At 37.8% G+C, this 23,259-nt stretch overlaps 1 protein-coding gene across 1 annotated transcript in view; it reads right to left on the bottom strand.

Annotated features, from left to right (window-relative positions):
* Positions 1-23,259, bottom strand: part of tweek (transmembrane protein KIAA1109 homolog tweek) — an 843,591-nt gene that overhangs the window by 93,431 nt on the left and 726,901 nt on the right. Inside the window, 2 exon segments of the mRNA XM_068226772.1 lie at positions 3,535-3,727; positions 12,750-12,907. Coding sequence (XP_068082873.1) covers positions 3,535-3,727; positions 12,750-12,907 — 351 coding nt within the window.

Raw genomic sequence — 23,259 nt, 5'->3', positions numbered from 1 at the left:
AGCCATAATGACACCTTTCCCTATATGTCATTTGGGTTACGAAATGCTGGACAAACTTTCCAGCATTTTATGGACGAGGTCACAAGGGATTTAAACTTCTGTTTCCCGTATATTGACGATATCCTGGTGTTCTCACGGGATGCTGAAGAGCATATGCACCATCTCTGCATACTTTTCCAGAGATTAGCTGATTACAGTGCAGTCATAAATCCATCCAAGTGCGTATTAGGTGCAAGTGAGGTAACCTTCTTGGGCTACTGACTCTCAAAGCTCTTGGGCTGACTCTGCTGATGGAGCACAATCATAGCCAACCTGTGTTTGCACCATCCAAAGTGCTTGCAAACAGTGCTCACGACATCACTCCACTCGAGCGGTCCTGTTCTTAGATCAGATTTTCAATCCCTAATTATCAGCAAGGATACAATTACATTATTTCATATAATATATATATATTTTACATGAAACCCGTTTTAAGAAATCGATATAAATTTCCTCTGAGATTCATTAGAAAGGGAGTTCTACTGTACTTCCTCAAGTGAATTACTAGGAGCACGACAATAACATACAGATTGTATGTCTTTTTGGATTTATTCATGTAATACATACCTTCGGTGGCGATCACTACACTTACTGACTTGACAGCTACAGTAAACACAACATGAAATAGAACTGCATTTTTATTCTGCGTGGAGCTTTACATTGTTTTTCTACAATACCGTCCACAGAGATAACATTACATAGTAAGGCAATCAATGTGTTTGTTTACTATCTTTATCCTAAATGTCAGCCACCTTGTTATAATTATCCTGCCATGGAAATCATAAAGAAGACTGGCAGCCTACATGCTTTTGCTGACGTTGACTACTGTGGCAAGGTCCAGCTGCTGCACTCTAGGTTCCTATGGTGGAGGGATGACGTGGTTTAGCCACACCTTTTAATCTTTGCTGATACAATGCGCAGGTCACCTACAGGCATCAAATCAAAACACCTGCACCAGGCCCGTCCGGAGTTCACACATAATTATTATTATATCATTGCTAATAGCCAATACAGCCTCCTTTTGTTTTTATAAGTTGCTTTACATGATTTAGCATAGCTCTGAGGACATATTATTAAGTTCATCATCAAGAAATCACATTGTAACTAGAGACTCTTTCACACGTATTTTTGTGGAATGGTCAAGTTTTGAAAGTCTCATTTTGCAAACAGCCTACATGTTTTCTATTTGATTAATACCAGGAGAGTTCTCACTGAAGAATTTCTTCACTTCCTTTGAAGTATGGCAAGGAGCCAAATCTTGTTGAAAAATTCTGACATCATCTGGTAACCTCTTCTGCAGCTCACCCACAACTATCCTTTCCAGTATTTGGATATACTGGTTGGATTTTATCATCCCATTGACTGGTGCTAACGGTTGGTTCACTCTTAGATTGGTGCGCATATTTAATTCAAAGTGACTCTCATCAGAGAAAAGAACTTTCCAATGTTCCATTGTCCAATCTTGATGACTACATGCCACAAGAAACATTTCCAGTACATTTCTCTTGTTAGAAGGTGTTTCTTTACAGGTTTGTAGGCTTTCATTCCAGCTGCTAGAAGTTTACAATGAACATTAGAAGCACGTGAACATGTAATGTGTCTACTCCCCATCCAGTCCACAGGATATGTATCAGCGGATGACTATGTTGGTCTTTTCTACTTTTTGAATCATACCTACAACTACTATATAACATCTCTAACTTTCATCTCATACTCTGTCAAGGTTGAACTCTTTCACACCTGTCAGAATATTGTATTGCAAATATTTTGCAGCTGGTATTGGCAACTGATCAGAAACCAGCCTAGCTGTGTCACTGTCAGTTTCCAGTATTAATCGAAGCACATACTACATCAAACTGAAGTTTTTAACACATCAGTGCAAATATTTATCTTTCACATTCACGTTCTAACAGCTAGGAAGAAAGCTTCCATTGAACCTTCATGAAAGATAGGTTAAAGATCCAACATGTTTTAGCTCGGGCAACATCAGTGTACTGCAAAAGGCTGCCAACTTAGGAACTTGGGTACGGCTAGGGACAAGACCACTGTCTTTATGAGTTCAGTCTAGTGATAAGACAATTGGTCTAGATAAATTAAATCTGGCTAGTGACAAGACCACAAGTCTAGATTGGTTAAGTCCAGTTAATGATAAGATGACTGGTCTGAGGAAATGCAAAGGGGTTCTGGGGTTCGCAGCTAAGAGGCCTTTAGCATTACCTGGAATTCTGCAAAAATATGACAAAAATTAAGGTTACAGGCACATGCCATGACAATTTGGAACTGTGTGGTTTTCTTATTTCTACCTCAAACCTCAAGGGCACACGAGGCAAGCTGTATCAGAAACAATAGAAAACTCGTTTTTATGACAGCTGACCCAAGCCGGCCAATAGCAACACAGAAAATAATTGCAAATCTCACATCTACACAGCCTCCATTTCTATTCTTCTATACTGTGTAAGTAAGAATACTTCTAGGGGCAGGTTGATGGGTCCATGGCAAGCATAAAGGAAAGATCTCTCCTGTACGCTACTTCAAGTATCGTTTCACGTCATTTTATAACATGCTTTGCCACCTACGCAGGGTCAAGGGAAGTACCCCCCAGCTGGGACATATCGGGTTTAAAATCTGCAGCAAAGCAAATCATGTTGTTTTAACTACTGAAAATGGAGTGAATATAATTGAATGGTTAAAGAAACGTGAAATAGTTGAAAATTCAGTATCGGAGTTCCTGGTGTTACAACAGTGCGGGATCAATATATTTTATGACTATATTTAAAGTAGTTTAAGAATTAGTAATATGAATTATCCATTTTTTTTTTCTTTTCCATTTAACCTGTCACTATGTGCCATTTCAATACAGAAATCAAGGCTCTACTGTACTGTATGTTTCTAAACATACCTAAATACATACTTTACTGCCACATCAAACATTTAGAGCTCAGAGTTTTACGTGACTGTTAGTATCATGACCATAGCCTTTTTTTTTTTTTTTTTTTTTTTTACAATTTGCTTTACGTCACACTGACACAGATAGGTCTTATGGCGACGATGGGATACAAAAGGCCTAGGAGTGGGAAGGAAGCGGCCATGGCCTTGATTAAGGTACAGCCTCAGCATTTGCCTGGTGTGAAAATGGGAAACCACAGAAAACCAACTCCAGGGCTGCCAACGACGGGGTTTGAACCAACTATCTCCTGGATGCAAGCTCATAGCTGCGCGCACCTAACTGCATGGCCAACTTGCCTGGTAGAAACATTACTCTTCATTATATAAAACCCAATGCAGTGCCTGGGGGTCACACATTCTCTTCCCAAATTACATGTAGGCAACAACAGTCTCATGCAAACAACTGACATATGAAGTACGCTTAATTACTCTGGGTCTGTAATTCCATTATAAAGGACTTTTCCTACAATTTTAAATATAAATATGAGAAGATACAAGTTAATTTCCTTAACCAATAAACATAAATTTAAAAGTGCAATGGTCACTCACCTTCTCGTTGGAATGAAAGTGTCTGTCATTTTACTGCGGTTTATCTTCCACTCATCTCGCAAAGATACAGACAGCGAGCTCACACGGCTCATAAGAACACCTGTACCCATGTAGTCAAGGCGAAGTTCCAGAGCAAACAGTTTCAACCCCACAGTATGATCTGGTTCCATGGCAGGATCTTCTCGAATGTGGACTAGAACGTATGCAAACAGTTTAACTTGAGGTAACCAGTTCAGATTACATTACAGTATAAGCTGTCAAAATTGTTGAAGAGAGTATCTATGAACAAAAGTAAACAACGATCCTGAAGTGTCATTTATCATTTTGAAGTGCTGACTGAATACCCAGTAATTTTATTTATTCTCAACAAAAGAGAGATATCCATCTGCAATTGCAGGTGACTACAACGATCTGAAATACAGTAACTTAATACTTTTAAAAATACATAATAAGTATTTATTACCAGTATCTAGTGACAAGAATACAAATGGTGGTTTAATATTGTCGATGAATCCTTCAAAATACTAAATGAAAGATGTTGTACATCTGTCAACAAAAGGTCCAGCTTTTTGAGTTAGGAACTTGTGTCATTAAAGTTCTCCCGAAATATCAATCGATATTTCAATAGCAAAGAAGATGAAGATGAAGATGATGATGATGTTTTTACATCCCACTAACTACTTCTGATGGTTTTTTGAGATGCCGAGGTGCCAGGATTTTGTCTCACATGCGTACTTTTACACGCCAGAAAATCTACCAACACAAGGCTGATGTATTTGAGCACCTTCAAATACCACCGGACTGAGCCAGGGTTGAACCCGCCAAGTTGGAGTCGGAAGGCTGGTGCCTAAACCGTCTTAGCCACTCAGTCCAGTAGCAAAGAAGAGAGTGATCTACCTTCATAAAAAGTAGCAAAGAGACAAGAACAGACAGTACACACAGTGAGTATGAAATGGCATGATAAAGGAATGGTACATAATCAACAGTCGTCGCCATTAAACAACACTATGTTTAATGACCCTTGAATGTAAGCGGTTTTAAGAGATGCTATGGTTCCTGGGAAGATGTTCTTTAATGAGCCAGTAAATTTACAGTAGCAGCATCACACCTTTCAGTAACATTAAATGTTTACAGACTGAGCAGTGATTTAATCCGACTATTCTAGGGACAGAAGTGTTATCAACAATGACATACAGCCTGTAAACTTTCAGTTAGTTCAGTTATGTGACAAAAGAAGTTCTACTACCTGTCTGCCTTGAAATAGGATATGGATCCAGATTAGAAATTTCTGTACTTAGTCTACTGCCTATGAGATTCTGAGAATGATTCTCAATTAGAGTTAACCCACAGGCTCCACAGACCATGTTAGTGTTCAAAATATTTATTTCATTCTCTAAGTCACTTTTAGTCATTTCACTTTTAACTTGTGTAATACCAAGGGAGGGCCACAATATATTATTGCACCAATTATATTAATATAGCGAAACCTCTCCTTACGACACCTTTGAGATATGGTTAGAAATTTATGTCCCAATATACATTCTGTACCAACAATGATAACATTATCTCTCTTTTGCAGACACTCTCAGGTACAGACACAGGCACCTCTTCACTATGGACACAAATACAGTGAAGATTTAACTGCGCGACAGTGTAGGATTAATCATTTTGAAAGTCTTGTGAATACAAATACATGCAGTGCACTACAGGTACCGTATTTACTCTCGTATTAGACACTTTTTTCTTCCCACTTTTACAGCAAAAAATAGTAAAGGAGGGTCCAATATGCGATAACCTCAAAATTTTGTGCAGCGAACACATGACTTCTAGGCTATCAAGAGCTATAAATTGTACGTGTGAATAATCTGTACTATTATTTAACAAACTTAGAATGTATTTAAGTTATACTGGCTATTTTCGTCGGAAGGCAGTATTTCTAAATGTAAAAAGACAATAAATAGTGAACACGACTTTTAGGCCTACGGTACACATAAAAGTTTGTTATAGTTACTCGTATCACGTCATTCATTACATGCAAAAAAGTTACATGTCATTAATTCCTCTGGGAGGTTGCTATCACGAAGGGCATACGGACGTAAAAACTCACTACGAAGATTCGTGTCACTTCATACTCGACCCCGTAGAAAAAACAAGGGATAAGGGTATCGTGTTATCATATAATTAAATATTGATACAAAAGAACTTAATGGCCAGTCATTTGTCTCTGACAGTTCAGCAGTAGGCCTACCACACAGTAAAAATAATCACTGCTTTCATTTGAATTATCGCCGTGCGCTGCCAACTTCCCTGCCCTGCTACTGGCGTGTCGGCAATTCAAGTGAAGTCATCTTCACTGCCATCTCGTCAGTCGCGTCAGCCATGCTTCATTCTCTTTGAGCCATGCACTCCAATCAAGAGCATACGGGGTCCCGTCTTTTTGAACCTTTTAAAAATAATTTTGTTCCTGACTATAGAGTCTAAACAGTGTGAATATATTCCCAAATGGTTTCTGGAGAATGTCTCTCATATTCCCCGTTGGTGTATATGTAGCAGAAGCCACTTCTTCCGAATAAAGCTGTGCTGTAGAAGGCATGCCAAAACATCAGCTGATAACAAGCATATGTTACGAGTTGTACTTCTGAATGTAATACATAGTAACTGGAAACATTCTTTTGATAACTGCAGCTGTTGAAACACAGACCTTAATTTTAAGTACATTTCATGCTTGTTCTCTACATTTATCACATCAGGATTTAAGTAAACAGCTGTCCATGAGATAAGACAGACCACATTATTTAGGTTAGGTATATTATCGCCCTGATAGTGCCAAAAGTTCCTCGACGGAAAGAATAAAAATAAATAACAGGAAAATATACCGCATTTATGGATATTTACAGGTGTGGCGGTAATGCGTTTTATTATCATAATGTTTAATTCCGTACGTTCGTTGTCTCTTTTTTTTATTAACGCATACCCTAGTATGTTTTGTTTGGCGTCTCCGAAAATCGTTTAAAGTACGTGGGGACATAAAAATATTATTATTGGTTAGGTATGTTGGCGAGTAAAACAATCTTTTTAATTGGATAGCTTTTATCATGTTTTAAATTTACTTCTCTCCAAATATATACCTATTGGCCTATACCTATAAATATTGGCCCGAGTCACGAGATATTAAACGACCACTTTGGTAATAATCTCGTTTGCTGTATAAACAGCAACAACGGCGAATATTTCTCAAGTAAAATAAAATTACTTCCTCATCCTGAGGTGGTACAGCTCTTTTTAGACACACCCACAGTGGAGGGGGGGTTTCATGTACCGCTTTTACCGCATATCAATCTTCCTGCCATTCATAAATCTCTGGTAGTATGGTACCAGGAATCGAAGTCAGACTCCTGAGAACAGCAACTAATTGTGCTAACCATTACGCTGGCAGACATTAACTACAAAACAAACATATAGCATGACTGATGCATGCTTGCAATGCGCGGGTCGGACATGAAGCTAGGCCTATTCAGCTATTTATGCAACGTCATCAGGGCTGCAGTACACCTACACTACAGGGGCGGACATTTCTTAACTACGAAACACAGATGTACTGCATAGATTTGACGCGTTTTCATAGCGTAGGTCGTACGGACGAAACTATTCACAAATTTGTGCGATGTCATCAGAGCTGCAATAAGACTTGCACCCACTTCGAAGCAGAATCGTTGTTCTTCTCTGACTAATTATGTTGTGGGGTCTTATATGACAGATTTATTTTTTTCATTTTCTTCATCACGAAAAGCCAAGGGGTGGTCTAATACATGAGTAAATATTGTATTTCCTGGAAATGTTCGTGTACCAAGGCTGTACATCATAGCCTGCTGAGGCTTGGCAATTACAGTGGCATTAATAGGGATTTAAAATGCATATCATAAATCTGTAATTCATCATTTCAATAAAGGGAAGTCCACTCTTAGTGCTGACAATGGAGTATTGAGGTGAGAAAACGAAGTTGTCCAGTAGTTGTGTTCAGTCACTTTCTTTCAGACAACACAAACCTGCGATCACTATAATGGTTGCATGTATATAAAGGAAACCTACACCACCTGCCTATTCCTCCCTCTCTGGTCCACACCGTTACACCATAGCAGCTAAATCTTTGGAAGGAGTTTGCGTTTCTGATAATTCTTCGAAACAACTGCCACCACCCTTCCTTGTCAGGTTTGCGTGTAACATAAGAAAGTAGGAATGAAGAATTTTCCATTTTAATGAGAAAGGGAAGTCACTTTTCATAATTCTCCAAATATCACTGCTTCAACTTCTAGCAGGACCTACTCCTGATATGTAAATTATTGGATGTAATTAAATGAAAATCCTTTCAGTTATATGTATACACCTTCTAGGCCCCTGGTTATTGGTTATAACTGTCAGATAGATACAAAATGTAGTCAACCTACTCATTTATCTGCACTATCAATGAAGAGCCCATTCTTGTTCCAAATTATTTGATGTACTCCCAAACATGATTCTGAGATAGATTTAAATAATTTTGACTCCACAAGATCCAAAGTTACTCTTCATCAATATGAATACTGTAATATCTTTCTTTCCTGGTTGTATATGAATATTTCAATCAATTAATTAAAATTAAAACAATGTGAATTTTTAACCCAGTTCTGCAACTGAATCCCATTTCTGATGCTAGTCCTATGTACTAAGATGTGTTCCAACTATTATATTAGTGCTTTGGTCATTTACTTTTATCTTCTGTAAAATCTGCCTCTGTGGATTGCCAGGTTGTGGTGTTGATGGTACTTCTCTACCGTTGCCTTTCCTTCTACCACTCCTCTTCAGTAATTTTATTTCAATCCAGTCTTCTTTTTCTTGTACTGTTCTTGAAAGAGTCCATCCATCTTGCACTGGGCCTCCTTCTTGCCCTCTTTCTTAGCCTTCAACATTTATTTTGGTATCCTTTCCTCCTCCAACCTCATAACATGTCCAAACCATCTCAACTGATCCTTCTCCATCCTATCACTCAGCTTTTCTACCCTTATCTCTTTCCTGACTTCAACATTTCTTACTCTGTTTCTCCTTGTCTTCCCTACCATACTCCTCAGGAACTTCATCTCATTGGCCTGAATTTTACTCTTATTTTTTGCTGTCGAAGTCCAAGTCTCAGATGCACATGTTAATATAAGAGTATAGTACATCTTGTGCATTATCCCTTTACATTTCATAGGAACTTCTCCGTTCCACACCAGGTTCCTTACATTCTGGTAGAATGTACTTCCTGCTTGTACCCTTCTGCTGATTTCCTTCTCCAACCTTTCATCTTGCATTATTTAACTTCTCAAATATTTGAAGTTTTTGTCCCCTGATACTAATGATTCCTTTTCACAATATAACAAATTTAAACATATGTAGTGAAAGTCTCAGTGCTGACAAAGCTGATGAGTCATTCAGGAAAAATTTTTTAAAAGCTGAAAATATACAGCCTGCGCAATTGTACAATTATGATGAGACACTGTTATAATGGAGAGTGTTACCAGATAGTATCCAAGTGTCTAAGAAGATCAGTAAAGATGGAGTTTCTGCATTGCTAGCACTACTGCTAATGGAAATCACATGTTGAAGTCTGTGATTGTAGGCAAAATAGTACGAACTCATGCTCCACGCATGTGAATCAGTCATGTACTTAGATGCCATTACTTAGCAATTAATATAGTGCATCAAGTGCCTGCATGATTATGCAAAGCGCAATGCTATTTGTATCAAATAACTAGCTGATGTACCCGTGCTTGGCTACAGAATTCTCAGAAAGAATTCTTATAATTTTCCCAACTAGTCAACATAGGTCATTTCAACGACGTCAGTATGAATGTCGCGATTAAAAGCAATGCTGTCATATGAAATATTCGATAAAATGAAAAACAGCAAATTTTCTCATTTATAACGAAAAGTACGACAGTGTCTAACAGTTCAAAGTACCAGAGGTAGAATGACCAGACTGCAGACATCCATAAACGCCCCTCCACTATTATTCTGTTAAGAGTGCACACTGCTCATTCCAATCACAGAGTAAGGAACAAATTGCTGGAATAAGTATGATGATCCAGTGTGTTACATACCAGTAGTATCAGAAAATTTATGAACCAGAGGAATGGCATGCTAAAGAAGAGAGAGATATAATTCCCCAGCTACTTCCCCCTAATATTCAGGCAGGCTGTTGTACTCGGTACGCAGCAGTAATCCCATCTATCGGAGATAAATGGCAGCAAAATACACAGAGCACATCACAACAAACAATGGCCAATGTAATGTTATTGTTGATCAATTTTATAACCTTTCTATAGTGCAGGCCTTCACATTTAGTTTTCTTCTGACTCTGTGATATTGGAGCATCTAATGTAAAGTGAGTCCTCCTTTTTTCTCATTCTTATAATCATCTTCACAATTTAATCACCATCACCACCAATATTATTATAGTCAGTACAGTAATACTGAATAAGGCATAAATAATATGAAACTGTATTCTCTGTCACTTTTGTTATGTAGTACTTTTCGATATGACCAATAAGATAGGTTATTAAAAATTACATTTTTGGCACCTTCCAATAAACTACCATTCCGAACAGGGTAATGAAACTGTTTATAGCATAGATTGTACTTCCTTATTCCCCGACTTTACATACTGTTCACCCATTTTCTCGTACCAGTACATCGGCACTGATATGGACTTGGCAACAAAAATCCAAATTCAAGAATAACTCTGTTATCATAGCCAGTACATTAAAAATGCATAAATAAGACAAATGATAGGAAATGTAATAATATATAACTGAAGTTATTTAGTATTTATTGATAGGGCCAATAATAACAGATAATTGAGAGTTAAATTTTAGGCCTTCCCGTGAACTACCATTTCACTCAGCATGAATAAATTAATTATGGCCTAGATTGTAGAGACTTATTCCCCAACTTTATATACCGATTTTCATTCAATTCTCTTCAGCTGTTTTTTCGTGATGCGTGTTGTACGTACATACATTACGGAAAATTAAAACGTGCATTTCCCTTTGTTACTGTGGTCACGAACGGTACAGAAATATAATTCTTTTAAAATTCTGAGCAATGTACAGACAAAACTCTTATTTTCATTATATTGAGATAAAATTTGTCAGAATTGTCACCAAATGGCTCCAAAAATCTCTAGAAAAGTCACTAGCCATTATCATTGAAATCCTGTCACTAATTACAAACAAAGACTCCATATCTGGTCTGTAGAATCGACTAAACTGATGTAAACGTACACGAACATAGCACGCGAGAATGTGAGATTGACAATCGATATAGGAGTCGTGGTAACAGGTTTCAGTAAACATCGCAGATTCGCGCACATTTCTCGCATTAATAAACATCGATATTTTGTTTAAAAGCAGCTAATGAGCGAAGGACTTCTGGCCACTGGCATAAAAAAGCTGAAATAGTGGGATTTGAAAACAAATGTTTGAAGTTCACAAAAACAAAACAAAAACAACAAAAAAACTAAAATCGGGAGAAATAATAGACTAATCGGGAGGCGGGAAAAAACTGTTGAAAATCGGGAGTCTCCCACCTAAATCGGGAAAGTTGGCAGGTATGATAAAGTGAAGGCCCTAGGTTTAAAGGACAATTGCCCAGCACATCCACAAGTTGAACAGCTGACCAGTGATTATAAAAAGATCGGGTGCATGGTTTTGCCAGTGAGCAAAACCTCTCTATTTTTAATTAAGAAAAAAATACAATTTGCTTTATATCTTACCAACAGAGATAGGTCTTATTGCAACAATGGGACAGGAAAGGAAGCGGCCGTTGCCTTAATAAGGTACCCTAGCATTTGGCTGGTGTGAAAATGGGAAACCACGGAAAACCCTCTTCAGGGCTACCGAATATTGAGTACTGGCCACACTTAAGCGACTGCAGCCATCGAACTTGGTACATACAACCTCTCTGATCCAGTCTATGGATCAAGGCATCATCTATACAGTCAAGCATATATACAAAAAAAGAAGCTTTTAAATGAAATTTTGGAAGTTGACAAACCAGCTGCAAGAGAAGAAGATACAAGAGGGCAAAATACGATACAGAATCTTAAAGATTACAATTTTAGATCCATGGTTTTCAATTTCGTATCTGCTATCAATGATATAAAACCATCAAATTTGATTAATTTTTGGAAGAAACTTTTAATAAATGAAGAGATTGAACCAGACACAGCTGAATTGGAAACGGAGGATTTTCACAACACTCTCCTCCAAGGTGGTGAAAATTCAGCAACACTGGAAGACAATGAGTTGTGGCTAGAAGCAGATGAAGATGATCCAGGTTATCACATTTTAACAGAGGAGGTGATCAATGAAAGCCAGCTGGACTCACGCCAACAACAGAGTATTACACCACCTTGCATCGTGCATTTTATGCTAGACTGGAGAGAAGTGATGACTTCTTTAAGATAAGTTCCAAATTTCAAGTATTTAAGGATGTAAACAGAATTTAAACATAAATGTTTGTACCTCTCTAAGAGTGATTTGATGGAACCTAATGAAAGAATGAAATGGTGTATGGCTTTTAGTGCCGGGAGTGTCCGAGGACATGTTCGGCTCACCAGGTGCAGGTCTTTTGATTTGACGCCTGTAGGCGACCTGCACGTCGCGATGAGGATGAAATTATGATAAAGACGACACATACACCCAGCCCCCGTGCCAGAGAAATTAACCAATGCTGGTTAAAATTCCTGTCCCTGCTGAGAATCGAACCCGGGACCCCTGTGACCAAAAGCCAGCATGCTAACCATTTAGCCATGAGATGGAATCTGATGATGTTCTTTTAAGAATGAAACATATTATTCTATTTTTAATTAAGCTGTTCCTTTTTCAGACATAATTCTGTTATCATATGTTTCTGTTTCAGGTATTTTATAAAGTTATTTATTTACAAATTAGTTTTGACAGACTGATGAACCTAACAGTTATAAATTAACTGAGTCAAAACTGAATAGAAATGGCTTCAAATATCACAAATTATGGCCATTTCACTAAAATTATATGCCACTACTCAATTTTTTAAATATCAACATCACAAATGTAATTGTATTATCATACAACTGGGATGAAATAAGTAACATTAAAAAAATATTTTGAATTTCACACACTGAGATAATCATCCATGCTTAATTAGTAAATACTCACTGAATGTATCAATTTTGCTGAGTTCAATTGTACCACCAACGATACCACCCTTGGCATCCAGACTTGAGCCACCTAAGCCAACCCCAATATACATGTTCTTGTGACCATTACTGCCAATGGACAGACGCCCTTCTGATTTGAAGTCCTTTGTTAGCCATCTGAAAACAATAAAAGAAAGCTTTTAATAATGTTTCAAGTAATTAATTAATTACCTCATTTTAAATCTGAAGATAATTATTTAATATCTGACAAATTTTAGACCTACAGTGTTATTTGCTGAAGCAAAGTATATAATATAAAGGAAATAATACTAGCAAATGCATGAATGTTTTTATTATTATCATTGATATAACTTTCTGACTCGTTGGCTGAATGGCCAGCGTACTGGCCTTTGGTTCAGAGGATCCTGGGTTTGATTCCCAGCCGGGTCGGAGATTTTAACCTTCATTGGTTAATTCCAATGGCCCGGGGGCTGGGTGTTTGTCCTTTCCCCAACATCCCTACAACTCACACACCACACACAACACTATCCTCCAACACAATAACACACAGTTACCTACATATGGCAGATGCCACCCACCCTCATCGGAGGGTCTGCCTTACAAGGGCTGCACTCTGTTAGAAATAGCCACACGAAATTATTATTTATTGATATAACTGAAGAAATAATCCTAATTCCTCCATTCACAAGCTGATACACAAAATTTTAAGAAAATGTAGATTAATGACAATGATAAGGTAAATATGAATTAAAATTATTAAAGAAGCAACATTAACAACACCAACAGTTACTATGATGATTTGTAAAATAAAATGATTAGTGATTGTTATTGTTTCAAGAAGCAATGAAATGAAAATCCACAGCCTGTTTCCAGTTATTTGACCAGATCAGGGATGGAATGAATAAAGCTCCCATCTAGCAGAGAGGACAGGAATTGGGCCAGCTGCCAAATCCTGTCACACTCCTCTGAGGCAATGATTAATGACAGAGATGAAATTAAATTATATTGGAGAGTGTTACTGGAACAAAAGATGACAGGGAAAAATGATGATCCGGAGAAAATCTTGTCCTACCTTCGCTTTGTCCAGCACAAAGCCAGCTGGACTCACATGGAGTGATCAGGATTTCAACCACAGAACCCAGTGGTGAGAGGCTGGTGTGCTGCCACTTAAGTCATGGAGGCTTTGTTTTAAGGGGCCAAATTTGTACTAAGTAATACAAATATTAACATCTTTGTAAGATAAAAGATCACTCTCTTTGGAAAACAAAGTTCTCAATAATGTCCCTTTTCAATCCTTATCAATATTAGCCAGTTTCACATGCTTTATGTTCACTGCAGTAGTCAGCAGATTGTTAATAATAATAATGTTATTTGCTTTACGTCCCACAAACAACTTTTACGGTCTTCGGAGGCGCAGAGGTGCCGGAATTTAGTCCCGCAGTGCCAGTAAATCTACCGACACGAGGCCATCGTATTTGAGCACCTTCAAATACCACCGGACTGAGCCAGGATCGAACCTGCCAAGCTGGGGTTAGAAGGCCAGCGCCTTAACCGTCTGAGCCACTCAGCCCAGCAGCAGATTGTTTCAACTACGTAAAACAAGGCAACGGTTTTCGGTTATGACAACATAAATTTCAAGACACAAATTGTTTATAACTGGAAATGTTTATGTCATTACCACTAAACAAGTAGGTTCAGAGAACATGCTGCTTTGAGCAATGAATTTAATTCAAAGAGAGAAATCTGATTTTCTCTCTTAGGTCAACAATCCTAATGTAAGTAGGTAATACATTTTCATAGAAGAGTAAAAGATTCAGCTTTGAGTCCTCAGCATGATTTCAATTTCAACTCTTTTGCCTTACATAATGGTAATGGAAACTAAAAATGTTTAAGTAGGAAGAGTAGGTACCTATTCTATTGTGTACTTATGTAACATTTTAGGTTATATTGATAGATTTACAGTTCACAGTGTTGTTATACTTTATAGCGAGTTATATTTCTGTTACAGTAATTTTATACTATATGTTGTGGTTGCAATGAGTTAAACTTGTAGAAATAACAGCTGATAAATACTGTCGTGCATACTTATACAAGGTTTAGCATGACTGGTCAGCTCATGGTTCAACAAACATTATTTCTGGTACTAGTCAAATATCTATGTCATCAGGTAAATCTATCTATTCTGTTGCACCATCGCTCTGTAAAAATCACCAACACTTGTGAATAAGATTCAGAGTGGCCATCACTGAAGAGTGTCTGTCTACACCCCTAGTCAATCTATTTACTATTTCCTATAGGATGGTAAACAATGATGCAGATGTTACTACCCCAGGGAATCTCCAATCTTCCGTCAACAATGGTGGTGCATTCAGGCCTTCAGATTCTGGGGAAAAGAAAGTCAGAGTTCATCAACTCAAACTTTAAACCCAAGCACATCACAAACTTTGGGAGCGTAAATATTCAAACCCTATGCAAAACCATGTTGTCTTGACAAAGATGCACACAAAATGCTGTCAGTTGGTATACTTATTTATTTAGAACTTATTTTCACATTAACCACACACATATAACCTAATAAACTGCTGTCACAAACAAAACACCACTGCAGAAACATCAACAAACCACCATTTTTAACAACTGCCTATCACTGAGCACATGGAGATTGCAACCTTGAGACAATTCACTGCTGATTGCTTACAAACATATCAGCCACAACACTAGGTCACAAGTACAATTCCTGTTAAACCATAACTCCTACTAAACAATTACTCATCTCCACCATCAAGACCATCTCCTTATATATGTGCCACAACAGACCTTCTCATAAATTCTAGAGTGCTTAAAGCCAAGATATAATGTAAAGAATATTCTACATAGTTCTCATCTTACCTAGTGCCATTCTGGATATTACAATGTGTTGCACAATATTGTAGCGGATTACACATCATATATACAGGTAATAATAAATTATATACTATTAATTACAGGTTCTTATATTAACTAAACTCATGTATATTTACAGCACAGGTCTCATGACATAACTTCACAAATAAACCGATCATATCGTCTGTACAAATTACGTAAATAATAATAATAATAATAATAATAATAATAATAATAATAATAATAATAATAATAATAATAATACTGTGCCATTTCACTGTTAGCAGTGAATATTCTGGAACAAAAATGGACGCTATGCTGCAAGAACATTAAAAATAACTTGCTAATATAACTGTAAATGTCAAGATGATCATACTTTTACCAGGTACAAGCAGAGAAATAACATATAGGAGGCAGTGAAAAAAGAATGAAAGAGGGAATATTGTTAAAAATTTATTATTAAAAAAAAATTCCATTCGAGAAGGAACATACTCAAGCAGATCACTACGGAAGATTTACGGAAAGAAGACTATAGTCATAAAGGAAGGTTTTTAATTGAAAGAAAAATAGGAATATACAGTGGAGAAATCGTGCGAGATAATGAGAATACCACACTTCTGTAAATTGATAAATTGAAACAGAACAGCTGGACAGAATCGTAGGTAATCAATTACATCATGAAACACCAAGAGAAAGAAGTACCCGGCATCTTAACTTGTTCTCAAGAAAATAATAAGTATAACAGCGATTAGAAACAAGCAATAGGAAATTAAATCTCATCATAATTGAAACTTTGATAACCATATTAGTAATCTGCAAGACCTTAGCAAGAGTCGAGTAAAAGAAGCATTAATATCAATACGTTTCTAAATCATAGAAGGTTTTGCACTAAGATGATAAAACTGACCATCTTAATATATATTTCTGTTCCAACTGTGCAAGAAATGGCCAATGTCATGTGCTAAGAAGACCGAGGCAAAGGCTGTCTGAAGATAGGGACTTGAAGCCGACAAACCTATTCCCTGATGACGGTGAAAGAGAAGAGACCTACCCAGATGTTTTCCGGAGGCTGATACGATGTCGCAATCGTACTGACAGTATGTCCTAACCATCTGGTCATACACACAGCAATGAGGGAAAACAGGAAGAAAAGATGAGTTTATTAAAGTATTGATACTGTAAGTAATTTTAATATCATGTTTTTAAGAAGTGCCGTTTTCTATTTGTGTGAAATATATATATGTGCAGTGCTGTCGTGAATTATAGTCAAAGGAAGTGATGTTACGCGGAAAGGCAATTGGTTTGATAACACAGGAGGTTATTAGGTAGTCATCTGACCAGAATGACAAGTTCTTCGAGTTAGGATATATTTAACCAGTGATAACCAAACCATGCGTTTGTAATGCAATCAATATTGATTAAAGAGGTTAACTTACTTCAGCTGTTGATATGATATGACATGACATTGTGGTTAATGTTAGGATTATATTAGGATGTTTTACTACGAAATGGAGTTAATGTAATGTCATATACAGGTTATATCGAGGTCATAGGAAGATGTATGAAGAAAATGAGAGGAATCTGAAGATAATTGAGAACAAAATGGAATATATAAGTGGATGAATAGTAATTATGAAGTAATATGCATCAAATTAAGATAGATTATTGTGGTTATTGTAATGAAGAATGAAATACGAGATGTGAAATGTGAAGCAGATGATAAATATGTGAAGAATGGTAGAGTAATAAAAAAAGTAATGATGGTGATGATTATTTTTCATCGAGATTGAAGAGATGGATATTTTAATGACGATGTTTATTTGATGCAATTTAAGGTTGAGAATAGTTATATTTGATTCCATAACACACATTAATCCTTCAGTATTCCATATATAACATAAAATAAGATCCATATAACGTGCATATGATAGTTAAATACCTGTAGATCATCAAAAACAAATCCACATAGGAAAGTTAATGTGAACTTACTCCATATTGTCCTGAATTTCTTACCACAAATATTTTTACTCAAATAAAGTTAGGAGGCTTGTTTGATCATATTAAAAGGTATCACTGGAGAGGTTATCTGTATTTGAAGGATGTTGCCATTGATTAGTAGAATCTCCTTAGTTGTCAGACTACAGAGTTTCCAGAAGAAAAACATTAAATAGATATATATATATATTTATTTATTTTTTTGCAAGTTGCTTTACGTCGCACTGACAGAGATATGGTGACGATGAGACAGGAAAGGGCTAGGAGTGGGAAGCAAGCGTCCGTGGCCTGAAGGTACAGCCCCAGCATTTGCCTGGTGTGAAAATGGGAAACCATCTTCTGGGCTGCCGACAGTGGGGTTCGAATCCACTATCTCCCGAATACTGGATACTGGCCGCACTTAAGCGACAGCAGCTATCGCGCTCGGTAAATAAATAGATGTCAGGTGTAACTCATAACATAATGACAGATAACATATGACAAATACATTGGCACTTAACTTAATTTTGGAAATTGATATTTATTTTTAGATGAATAACTTAAATAATTAGCAGTAATGGTAACTTTGGTTATTTTTTAGAGCAAAAATGATGATTTAATGGCTTATCTTTTCTTCCCGAAGTGTGAATGTTAGGGACAAATATTTTGGAAATATTCAAATTAACATGAATGAGAAGACGAATGTTTTTCTTTTATATGATGGTTGACAAGTGTGATGATTGTGATAATGAAGTATTAACAGATAGATGCAGGCAAAGCTAACTGAAATCCTGTGAATTGATTGGCAAACGTAATATATATAAATTAAGTGGAAGATTTAAGAAATTAGACTGCGTAAAGAAGAAACAAGGATATGAAACGTGATTTTATATTTGATGAGTTATATTGAATAATGAGCATCAGAAACATTTTCTATATCCCACTGAAAGCATGTATACAGCATGAATTTAACTTTTTCAATTGAGACTAAAGGCTTTTAAATCTTCTTCTTCTTTTATGACCACATAGGATCACTTTAGTCAGTCCGTCATTCAGGTCTCTTTGAAGGGATTGTTCGGGCTTTGCGGTCCTCCCAGTACTTCTTCAGACGCTTTTAAATATTTTATATATTTTAAATATTTTATTAATAATAATTTTGTGTGGCTATTTCTAGCAGAGTGCAGCCCTTGTAAGGCAGACCCTCTGATGAGGGTGGGTGGCATCTGGAATGTGTAGGTAACTGCGTTTTATTGTGGTGGAGAATAGTGTTGTGTGTGGTGTATGAGTTGCAGGGATGTTGGGGACAGTACAAACATCCAGCCCCCAGACCGTTGGAAATAACCAATGATGGTTAAAATTCCCGACCCGGCCGGGAATCGAACCCGGGACCCTCTGAACTGAAGGCCAGTACACTGACCATTTAGCCAACGAGTCGGACATTTTATAAATAATAAGTAGGTTAGTTAGGTGATGAAATAATTAGATTCTTTTCAAGATATTAGGATTTTCAAATCATTTTCAAGATCTTTTTAATTTAATAAGGTCATGTTAAATAAAATGTATTCATTCTTTCAATGACTAGTTATGTTAAGCATATATTTATAAGTGAACATAGGCTAAGAATCGCAGGAATTTTTTGAGGAAATGAACCAAATCGCAAACTGGAGACGTTCAACATGTAGATGTAATGCAAATTCAGCCATTTATCATGTTCAGCGACTCTCTACCAGAACTCACGACCCCAATTCGACACTAAACTGAAGATTAACGATAATTTCGAGCTAGTCTGGATCTTATTGCGACTCGACCTGGACGCGGGAACAGCACAATACTAATACTAAATAGATGTACACACTTATGGGTTAAAGAATATTGTTTTCAAGTTATATCAGTCTTAACTCGCATCAACCAGTAAGCTCAAACAACTGACTGTATGTCCAACCCTTGCCCCATTTCTCTACGGGGTCGGATATGGAGTGAGATGAAGTGTAATGAGCTTTTATGACCAGATGCCCTTCCTGACATCAACCTCGTGAGAGGAATTAATGAGATGAAATTAAAGATGTGATACATGATAGTAGGAAGGAAGAAGGTGAAACCCAGTGCCCGCACATAATCTACTCCTGTTGAACAGCACCAAGGGGTCTGCTCAAGGCTTAACGTCCCCACCTGACAGACAAATCGCCATCAACAGCACCATATGCCCTCACTCCGTATGAACACTGTGAAGAGGTTTGGAATAGAATCCAGGCTTTTAGTATGCAATCTAATGATTCAAAATTGTATACCATCATTAGTTCCCCTACTCTGCTGACCAACATTCTGATGGTGAATTTCTTTTTCAACCAATGGGATTCGAACTGACTAACCACGGTGTCAGATCATATAGATTTGATGCCTCAACAATCATGACCACCAGGTGGGCTCTAAAGCAATTTACTAATTTCACGAATAAATGCAAAATTTCATTGACAGCAGTTCAAGGAACCAAATTTTCTGACAATATGTATTTTGAGTCACAAGTTTACAGAATAATTAAAAGGAAAACTAGCATCCGAGAACAAAGAGAGACTTTCATGACAATAAGAAGAACCCTAAAAAAACCGAAATCTTCTGGCAGATGCTCGAAAATGAGATCGGCAAGATACCCGATCACCCTGTTAAGATCCTCGTAGGTGACTTCAGCACCCAACTGGGGAAATAATGAAGACCCTGAGACACAATCGGACCTTACACACCACATAAGCATGCCAACATCAACAGTATGCACCTAATAGAACTGTGTAGGTTATACCAGATGCATACCATGTCCACAGCCTTTCCCAGAAAGCTGAGATACTAGAACGTTGGCAGTCACTAATCCCTGCTGTTGGTTCATTTCAGTTAGACTACACTGCAAATGGCGTAATAGGAAAGAGATCATGAACGTGAGAGTTTGTAAGGGCTGGAATGTGGATGCTGACTATTTCTTCCCACACATGAAAATCGGGCTATGCGCTAAACAACAAGTACCCTCTAATATAGACCCACTGAAAACTGATCCTCAATTTCTTCGTGAAAATAAAGAATGCTTTACAACTGACATTTTGTAAAGAGAAATGAGTGACTGGGACCAACTGAAGTCTGCCATATGTGAAATCATCATTAACATCGGACAACCTCGAAGGAAGCAACTTCAATGGTGATGGAACACAGATTGTGACAGTGTGGTCAATGAGTGTGCCATAGCTTGGATGAAATGAAACTCGACTAGGCGACACAAAGACTGGGAGAATTTCACAACAGTGCAAAGACAGTCTAACAAGACCATCAGGCAACTGTAGAGATCTTACGATCGATCAAGACTAAAAATCTGGAGAAAGTATTCAGACTATACAACACCAGAAACTTTTATGGCCACCTGTAATTGTGGGAATGTTAAACTTCTGGTGAACTGCTTTGAACAATTGCTCAACTGTGAAGAGCCTGTCAAAACGGCTACACGTATAAAGATTCATCACAGATCCACCAACCATCTAAAACCACCAACTCTCCAGGAAGTCACTTCTACTGTCAAACGCCTCAAACTACAAGCAGAGTGCAATCACTGAGACCACACACCAGATTCTGGTTAGCTGCTGGGAGATCGGCAGGATACCTAATGACTGTGAAACAGCTCTAATACACCCATTACACAAGAACAGTGACACCGAGCTCGATAGCTGCAGTCGCTTAAGTGCGGCCAGTATCCAGTATTCGGGAGATAGTAGGTTCGAACCCCACTGTCGGCAGCCCTGAAAATGGTTTTCCGTGGTTTCCCATTTTCACACCAGGCAAATGCTGGGGCTGTACCTTAATTAAGGCCACGGCCGCTTCCTTCCCACTCCTAGCCCTTCCCTGTCCCATCGTCGCCACAAGACCTATCTGTGTCGGTGCGACGTAAAGCAAAAAAAAAAGAACAGTGACTAAAATGATATTAGCAACTAACAGACGATATCACTGCTCCCAGTAGCCTACAAAGCACTCTCCAGAATTTTACAAGACAATAAAGGGAGCCAGTGTGTGAATATCAGGGAGGATTTCAGCAAAGACATTCCTTCCTCGAGCAGACCTTCCATTTGAAAACCATTCTACAACTAAAACACTCGAGGAGCACTAAAACTGTTGTGGAATTCATCAATTTCAAGAAGACTTTTAATCCAATTGGCCTCCAGACACTCTTCTCACTGTTATGAGAACAAGGTGTGGACTATAACATGCACACCCTTATTAAACAGAATCTCATGAACACTAGATCAAGGTGAAGTTCAGAGGAGAAATTGCGTGGAGTTTCAAAATCAAAACCAGTGTATGACAAGGAGATTGTCTCTCACCCATTTTGTTCAACCTGGTGCTCGAAAAAGTCATAAAAATCTGGGAAAATTTAATGAAAAATCTAGGAATCCAACAGGTCACCAATGGAGCAAGGACTGGAAAGATCAAAATCAGGTGTTTGGTATTTGCAGAAGACATTATAATCCTAGCCTAAATCTCCAAGAAAGCTGTCATCGCTGTCTACGTTCCACATGAGACAGCGATGAAGACAAGGCTGCAGATATTGTATGACAAGACAACTTCGAGAACTTACACCCAGGGAAAACCACCTTGACGACTACCCATGGAACGATTGGGAGAATTCATAATTTCCATTATCTCAGTAAATGGTTTACCCAAATGGTAAAGATCGCACCCTCCTCCTAAAAGGATGAACAAAACTAAATGCAGCCAACCAAATTCTGCTAAACTGATACAAGAATTTTGAGGAATGCCATGATCCATCACTACCGAACTGTAGAGAGACTGTAGAGTTCCTATACACAGCAGAGACTCTGCTAATGAAGAGGAAAAGCACCATTAACAACCTATGCCATCTTCACTGCCAGAATGCTCACTGAAAAGCACAACAACCACTGCATATTGCCTTCCTTGATCTTGTAAAAGCTTTTGACTGTGTTCACATTGTGTGATCTGGTATGCTCTTCGTTATCATGGTGTACCAGAAATGCTTCTCAATTGGATCAAGATGCTTTACACTAACAACACAAGTCATGTACGCTGCGCTGTCGGCATCTTGGAGAGCTTCCCAGTGAAAGTCGGTGTACATCAAGGCTCTGCATTGTCCCCACTGTTCTTTGTTCTCATCATGGACACAATTACATGGGACCTGCAGAGGCGTGTCCCTTGGACTCTCTTATACGCAGATGATATTGCACCTGCTGATACCACCAGAAGTGAATTGCAGCGTCAACTTGAAGATTGGAACAGCTGTTTCTCACAATACAGTCTTAGACTGAACAAAGAGAAGACCGAATACCTAGAAACTATCCCAAGCAACGGCTCAGTTCACGATGAGGAGAGCCCTTAACAAAGAATGTAAGCTTCACGTACCTTGGATCTCACCTAAAGACTCATGGCAGGAAACGTGAAATGCGAAGTAGAATAAACACAGCATGGATGAGATGGAGGGAAGTCACAGGCATACTCTACGACAGAAGGATGCCACTACATGTGAAGTCCAAAATATACCGCATGATAGTACATCCTATTGCTTTATACGGTGCTGAATGTCGACCACCAGACAAAGCTACAGAGCGCCAATTACACGCCACAAAAATGCGTATGTTCCGTTGGTT

The sequence above is a fragment of the Anabrus simplex genome, chromosome 1 (assembly GCF_040414725.1).
Source record: "Anabrus simplex isolate iqAnaSimp1 chromosome 1, ASM4041472v1, whole genome shotgun sequence".
NCBI lineage: Eukaryota > Metazoa > Arthropoda > Insecta > Orthoptera > Tettigoniidae > Anabrus > Anabrus simplex.
Note: the sequence above shows the minus strand (reverse complement) of the source record. Positions and strands in the feature narration are given on the sequence as shown.